Raw genomic sequence first — 8090 nt, 5'->3', positions numbered from 1 at the left:
ATTCCTCATATTTTAACACTAATAAGGGCTGTGAATTGTCAACGATGGATAGATGGAAGTTCCTTTTGTATGTTCTGTATCAGATACATTTATGAGATGTGTAATTTTCTGTTCTTTCAATTTTCAAGTAAAAACAGACCTAATGTTGGTAATGTAGAATGAACAGTAAGAATACGTTATAATGTTTTGTACACAATTTTGGAAACGGCAGTGAAGACAGGCCATGTACATAACTAATTGGATTGTTATGATGTACATTCCACTGATAATGATGTTAGTATCATGAAGTAAGCATCTTATTTGTGGAACTTTTATATTTCAGGCTGAGTGTCTACTACAAACGAAGGCAGCTACAATCAGAGGCCAGCTTTGAAATACCAGCTTTGCCATTTTGTGAAAAATTGTGAGAAGATATCATAACTTTCTCTTCCTCTCATGGTTAGGGCAGAGACATAATGCTAGCTGTGTTGCATACTAGTATATATTAATATGTACATTTAATAAATGAAGGAATTGCGAAAGTTCTAAAGTCACCATAAAGTCACAAAGCTAGATGTGTTTGTGTAATGTTGTGTGTCTGTGCTATGGGCCATTGAGCCTGAAATAAACAATAAATGAACAAAATAAAATAAATTGCTTAATACCAGTGATGATAATCATACGTTTGTAATAACAAATCAAACGTACATACAGATTGGTGATGTTTACATGTGTTATGTAAATACATGTGCATAATCTCAATAACACGACAATCTAAACAGAAGACAAGTCGTCTTTGATAACAATATCTCTCATTTGCTACATATTATCTATTTGACAAGGTATCGTAATAGGTGCAAACCATACGTCACAATCCTAACAGATACTCGCAAACGATTATTCACAACAACCACCTAATATCTGCTCCCAGAACCTTGCTACTTAACCACACAGCTACTTATAAGCTACGGCCTACTCCACGGGATTATAAAAATGTGAAATATGCATTTACTTCAATATGAAAACTGCTACGGTTAAAAGAAAAACGTGCATCATCACGAACATAATGGCACACAACATACACAATTACAGAGAAATACAAGACAATCAACACAACATTTCTTAGTACTACCAGAGGCCAGATGTAAGATCTTTTAACTGGTACCGTAGACCTCCACCTCACACAGTGTTAAGGCGTCTGACGGTTCCACCAGCAGTATGGACACATACCGCCCGGATATCGGCGGGTCGCAGTCCAACTCGATGGTCTGCCCATCTAACAGCGGAGTGTCCATGTAGGCCTCTCCGCACTGCTCGTTCAGACGGGATGTCTCCTCCAGGCTCGGGCCGACACGCACCATGAAGTTCTGTTGCCTCTGGGCTGCAGGCGAATAAAAGACAGCAATTAACATGCAATACATTAGATTAGAATACAATTGGCAATGAGAAGATAATAGACCGATCCTGAAGCCACCTCCTTGGCAACGTCATAGCAACCTGAACACCTTAGTCAAAACTGTCGCTTCTCGTGACAGAATTTCCTCAAAATTTGCTCCGTTGCACTGTAACATGGTGCAAACACCAACCACCAGAGACGGCGGCCGTTATCAACTTCCAGGTGCTTTTGACCAATTGCCGACGTCACGTGTCCGTAACGTCACATTATATATTATCTAGGTGGTGATTTGAATTCTGAGGAAAACTGCAATAGGACAGTATATATGATTAGCCTCCTTCGCAGTATTGTTGGGCGTCGGCGTTATTTTTTCTCTGAGCGACGCAAGTAAAATGCGGCCGCGTGGGACGATTTGCTGCCGAGGGAGTTTTTGCTAAGGAGAGAAGGATTCGCGCTCTCCGTAGCAAAAACTCCCTCGGCAGCAAATCGTCCCTCGCGGCCGCATTTTACTTGCGTCGCTCAGAGAAAAAATAACGCCGACACCCAACAATACTGCGAAGGAGGCTAATATATGATACGGTGCGCTGATTTCTTGCACCGGATCAAAATGTAAACTTTGTGCTAAGTTTATGGCATCACGTTCGTGTCAAAACGAAACAATGATTGTCCTTACTAGCAGAGATTCTGTATAGGTTCAGTTCTGAGAGCCATGGCTGGTAGCCTTCGTGAGTCCGGGTGACCACGAACTTCCAATACCGGGCTGTTTCTCGGAAGTCGCCGAACTCCTGGCGCTGGTTCGTCCCGCCCTGCACGTTATCGACGAACGTGACATCCTCCCAGCTGTACGGAGCTCCAACCAGAGACTTCTGCAGTCTGAAGGCGGCAGTGTCATGGGTGGTGTCTCCGTAGTTGTTGACTCCGATGCGGATCAGAGTCGTGGGGGCTCGGAGGTCCAGGATGATGTACCAGTTGTTGTGGTACCGGGGAGGACCTACGCTGTTCCAGACGGTCTCTATGTCCCCATCCAAGGCGCTTGCGGCATCACGTAGTCTGTCCGTGCCCGTGAAGTCCACAACCCACGACGCATCCAGTGCCAGCCGTACACCTGGGAAGAGGGCACAGAATTATTGACGCTAATTTACATATAAGCAAGAAATTAATACATGCACGGAAGATAATCATGTTCGTGGTAGGTCAACCGTCACGTATTTTATGCCACACTGATGTGATGCCCGTATTTTCGACTTAGAAATGATGCCATATGCCGTTAACTGCACAGGTTACCTGTCATGATCAGGTATCTATTTCCTATTTACCTTTGTTACTGTAGTCTATACAGTAATAACAGTCACAGTGGTCTGTCGTGTAGCCGCACCAGCCGGACCCGGAGCAGCATCCGTTAAGACTGTCAGGGTCGCATTCTGCCGGGCTGCCGTCCTCCGCAAGGAAGTCTCCTCTGCAACGATGATCTTCCCGCCACGTCTTAGCAGTGTCAGACACGTTACCTTGACACGGATGAATTACCATAGTCACGTACGTTATCTGACATATGACGTGGATTGCAAATGACATATGAGACTCCATGTACCCTGCTTCATCTGTCGCCAGGTGTCGCTCTACCATAGTCACGACTCACGTTTCACTAGTACTAGTAGTCATCGATCGTTAACCAAGTTATCGATACGTTCACAGAAAACAGTAATTATAACATCTGTTACTCTGAACAGTGACGTGTCGTGGTAGGTTGAACGTTACTTATCTTATGCTTATCCCACTCGTGATGTGAGCTAATCGGAAAGGGTAGAACATATTTTGCACCAGTATTGTTGCAGCTATTGTAATTTGAATAAAACTTGTTGCCACCAAGTACAGTAGGTATACGTTCTACATGTAGATAGCTTTAAACAACGCTTGTTATTAGGTGTACAATGGGTAGGTGTGAGAGGTCGTTGAGTGTAATGTAACCAGTTACCGCCGCGTCGCGTGCATGTGAAGCTGGTGTGCTACGCCGAAGGGCGGTAATACTGGCTATACAGAATATAGATCCAACATATTGTCATCATATACTTACAGCAGTCTGCCCTGTTGAGAACGCTGACCCGACTGACAGTGTAGCTGCCTCCCAGGTCCACCGTCCACCACGGCTGATTCTCACCGTACACCGCGTACACGTAGTTGTGGTTGCACTCATAAGTTCCCCCGCCGATGAGTGTCTCTCCAGAAACAGCTTCCACTGCAGATGCCGTCGGAGAATCTTCATTTTCTGCAAGCAAGTAATGATGAGAGAGTATTGTCATTACTGGGCAAGGATTTTATACTGCAATTGTTTTCAATGCATATAGAATCATTACCGAGTCACAATTTCGTATTGAATAATCAAACGCAACGTCTGAGATGCCGATGGATGCTCCAAAAATGCAACCAAACGGGTCGTTTATTTTAAACATATAGGTGGACAACGGTCTCATTATGTACTTATAGGCTGGTCATATTTCATAACACTTAACGATATCCGTGTTAAAATACTAGTATTGTATTCAAAGTGTTTAAACAAGTATGAATATGTGGACTCACAACGTGCCCAACATTTCACAACGTGCCCAACATTATAAGCACCGATACCTACACTGTCTTCGTAAGTACTTCTAACCACTACTGACATGGTATGTCCCAACTTCAAAGACAAAGTATTGTTAGCTAGCAAAACAACATTACCAATTGATGTGTATAAAACGTTAGAATGTCGAAAAGACGACGTATAGGACAATGTAAAGTACTGTTAAAAGGCGATCATTAACATAGACTAGGAGTTACAGAGATTTGCCGTTATCAAGTTTAGACCTTACCACATAATGGCACGTCACAATAATCCCATATCGTGTCGGGATCCGTGGTGAAGCACCAAACTCCCCCGTCATCGTGGCCCGGGTTCCGGCAGTAGTTCTGCTCCAGTCCGGCTGTCGGGTAATTCTCAGGTGTATAGTCGTGCTCACCACTGTCCCAGCGCTGACACGTCAGGCCTGTTACGGTCACAGAGACTGTTCCCCGGTACCGGTAGGACGCCATTTCTCCCTCCTGGCAATTTACTGGTTGGTGACATTTAAAAAGAGATGTATCAATTAGCGCTGTGGACTTAAAGGACAATGTACGTTTAACTAATCATCAAACGTTATCAATTGTTACGTATGAAAGCGTTTTAATGAAACCTCAGGTCTTATCGAAGGTTACAGAATCCGACCTTACCACATACTGGTACGTCACAATAACCCCATGTCGTGTCGGGATCCGTGGTGAAGCACCAAACTCCCCCGGAATCTTCGTCCGGATTCCGGCAGTAGTTCTCCTCCAGTCCGGATGATGGGGAATTCTCGGGTGTATGGGGTTGTTCACTACTGTCCCAGCGTTGACACGTCAGGCCTGTTGCGGTCACAGAGACTGTTCCTCGGTAGGATAATCCGTTGTCCACCTGGCACGTTTCTGGTTGGCAAAATGTAAACGGATAAGCGACGTCTTGAAGTGGGGCACAAGTTATAAGTAATACAAGAGGGCATTGACTTCATACCTTCGTCATGTATGAGCTTGGATTGTCTGTATATACATGTAGTTTGACTTTTACTAGTATATATACTTTGCCAAAGGACGTGAACGGAATACAGAAACACACGTTGCTCGAGTACGGACATTTTTCGGCATATCGCGATCGAAGTCCCGATGCTTTTTGTGACATAATCAACCTACTTTTACTACAAATTACAGTTGATACTATCAGTCAATACATGTACGTCCCTACATATCCACTATTAACGTACTTAATCTTTAAGAACATACATGTACTCGTACACTGGGTGCTTCCGTGGAATTATCACCAGGATGAAGTCATCATCATCATCATCATTCATCCTCCATAGTAGAGGTGAAGCATACAAAGTTAGCTCGCCACAACTGTTTGTCATACATCACAGAGAAAAGTTCATGTCCCTCCAAGCCAGTTTCAGTTTCAATAAGTTTCTTAAGTGTTATGCTTGGGCGTCCAACTCTTCTCTTACCGGTATCAGGGTTCCAGAGTAGAAGCCTACTGGCTGGTTCTTCACTACGTACTACATGACCGGCCAAGCTTAGTCGTCGACATGTATGAAGTAGTCATTATTATTGTACATGTAGGTTTAGATAAAAATTGATCATTAACACAGAAGTTACAAACATCAGGTCTTATCGAAGGTTACAGAATCAGACCTTACCACAGACTGGTACGTCACAGTAATCCCATCTTGTGTCGGGATCCGTGGTGTAGCACCAAACTCCGTCAAACCAGTCGTCCGGATTCCGGCAGTAGTTCTGCTCCAGTCCGGATGACGGGTGATTCCCAGGTGTCCTGTTGTGTTCATGAGGTGTTTGACTGTCCCAACGTTGACACGTGCTGCCTGTTACGGTCACAGAGACATTTCCTCGGTACGATGCTCCGTTTCCCTCCTGGCAAATTCCTGGTAGGTAAACGCTGTCTTGAAGTGGGACATAAGAAATGCTATGAAATCGTTGCCAACAATATTGTAGGAAAAGTCACCAAGTTAAGTGCAAGCGCAAGCCGTTCAATGCTATTCGACACCAAATTTAGCGCGGGCGCTTTTAGCACCCTACGCCGCCACAACACCCCCCCCCCTCACACACACGTCTAGATAGGGTTAATCTTTCTTAATCTTGCTCCCGTGGGATCTTCACAAGGATGAAGTAATAGGTTGAGATGAAAATTGATCATTAACACAGAAGTACAAACATCATCTCTTATCAAAGGTTACAGAATCCGACCTTACCACATTCTGGTACGTCACAGTACTCCCATATCGTGTCGGGATCCGTGGTGTAGCACCAAATTCCCCCGGAATCATCGTCCGGATTCCGGCAGTAGTTCTGCTCCAGTCCGGATGACGGGTGATTCTCGGGTGTAATGGTGTGCTCGTGGGGCGTCTGACTGTTCCAGCGTTGACACGTCAAGCCTGTTACGGTCACAGAGACTGCTCCTCGGTAGGATGCTCCGTTTCCCTCCTGGCAAGGTCCTTGAACGCTGTCTTGAAGTGGGACATAAGTTATAATTGAATAACGATGTTGGGAGCGGGGGGAATATGGCATCATTTCCGTGTAAAAAATGTCGCACATAAAGATAGACGTCAATAGGTCTACTAATTACCCTACCTCAAATCCCCCCCACTCTTACCCAACCTGTTAATAATAGTAGAAAGTATGTGCAGATTAACGTACAATAACTTATCTCACTGCTATGAAATTGTTGCCAACAATATTTTCGGAAAAGTTACCAAGTTTAGTGGCCCTAGCGCAAGCCGTTCGGAAGCTATCCCACATCAAATTTGGCGCAGGCACTTTTATCCCCCCCCCCCGCGCAGTCTAGATAGTCTAGATAGTTTAGATGAAATTTATCATTAACACAGAAGTTATAAACATCAAAGATTACAGAATCAGACTTTACCACAAACTGGTACGTCACAATATTCATATCTCGAGTTGGGATCCGTGGTGTAGCACCAAACTCCCTAATCGCCGTCCGGACTTCCGGCAGTAGTTTTGCTCCAGTCCGGATGGATGGGAAGTTCTCGGGTGTATTGATGTGCCAATGGGGTGTGTGACTGTCCCAGCGTTGACACGTCAAGCCTGTTTCGGTCACAGAGACGTTTCCTCGGTAGGATGCTCCGTTTCCCTCCTGGCAAGTTTCTGGTAGGTAAACGCAACGTGTTCATTGTTTAAGCCAAAATAACAGATATCCAACTGCTATGAAATTGTTGCGAACAATATTTTCGGAAAAGTCACCAAGTTTAGTGGCCTTAGCGCAAGCCGTTCAGACGCTATCCGACATCAAATTTGGCGCGGACACTTTTACCCACCCTCCACCCCCCCGTCCTAGATAGGGTTAATCTTTTCAGAACATATACTTGGGTGCTCCCGTGGAATCTTCACAAGGATGTAGTAGTAGGTTAGATGAATATTGATCATTAACATAGAAGTTACAAACATCAGGTCTTATCGAAGGTTACAGAATCAGACCTTACCACATTCTGGTACGTCACAATAACCCCATGTCGTGTCGGGATCCGTGGTGAAGCACCAAACTCCCGCGGGATCTTCGTCCGGATTCCGGCAGTAGTTCTGCTCCAGTCCGGATGACGGGTGATTCTCGGGTGTAATGGTGTGCTCGTGGGGCGTCTGACTGTCCCAGCGTTGACACGTCTTGCCTGTTTCGGTCACAGAGACTGTTCCTCGGTAGGATGCCCCGTCTCCCTCCTGGCAGGTTTCTGCTCAGTGAAATTTAAACATAATATTATACGGCTCTTGGTGGCAATCTTAGAACGCTATCATAAACGTTCTTATGTTTACGCTGACCTATGTAAGGTTTACTTTACGTTTTAAGACGGATATTGATTAATTAATATCATCATGTAGTGAAATGAGAAGGACCGTCACTTAAAACAACGTTTGTGGTCAAAGACGTATTTACGTTCATTCTAGACTCCTTTATATGGCGAACTTTTCATACAAATTTAGGTTACGTCAACCATGTTAATGTAGTCATGGTGCTTAGAACTAGCAAAGGATCAGTGACAGGGCTGTACTATATCCACGGGGGCGATTTATGGGGCTGCAGTTCCTCATCAATAATGCAAAATGCCCTTACCTGTAGACTCGTCAATTGCTCCACGTGCGCTTGACT

General features: G+C 44.7%; 1 protein-coding gene and 1 pseudogene across 1 annotated transcript; both read right to left on the bottom strand.

The window, feature by feature from the left end:
* Nucleotides 1-322: 322 nt before the first annotated feature.
* LOC109465916 lies at nt 323-4441 on the bottom strand. Its single transcript, XM_019763402.1, has 5 exons — nt 4222-4441; nt 3447-3638; nt 2692-2880; nt 2049-2480; nt 323-1360 (listed from the first exon to the last, which is right to left on the bottom strand). The coding sequence occupies exons 1-5, from the start codon at nt 4439-4441 to the stop codon at nt 1134-1136; spliced, it is 1260 nt and encodes a 419-aa protein (XP_019618961.1). The 3' UTR covers nt 323-1133.
* A 1143-nt stretch (nt 4442-5584) lies between these two features.
* Nucleotides 5585-7696, bottom strand: LOC109465915 (annotated as a pseudogene).
* Between the last annotated feature and the right edge of the window lie 394 nt (nt 7697-8090).

This window comes from Branchiostoma belcheri, unplaced genomic scaffold (genome assembly GCF_001625305.1).
Source record: "Branchiostoma belcheri isolate BF01 breed outbred unplaced genomic scaffold, Haploidv18h27 scaffold16, whole genome shotgun sequence".
Classification (NCBI taxonomy): Eukaryota; Metazoa; Chordata; class Leptocardii; order Amphioxiformes; family Branchiostomatidae; genus Branchiostoma; species Branchiostoma belcheri.
The sequence above is the reverse complement of the archived record's forward strand: the minus strand, read 5'-3'. Positions and strand labels throughout refer to the sequence as shown.

What these genes read in the sequence shown, in the direction of transcription:
- LOC109465916 (XM_019763402.1), bottom strand. Translation starts at nt 4,441, where the DNA reads ATGGCGTCCTACCGGTACCGGGGAACAGTCTCTGTGACCGTAACAGGC. An exon ending in TTGTGACGTGCCATTATGTG is followed by an intron (nt 3,639 to 4,221) that starts GTAAGGTCTAAA and finishes ACTTGCTTGCAG; the next exon opens with AAAATGAAGATTCTCCGACG. An exon ending in CCTATACAGAATCTCTGCTA is followed by an intron (nt 1,361 to 2,048) that starts GTAAGGACAATC and finishes ATTCGCCTGCAG; the next exon opens with CCCAGAGGCAACAGAACTTC.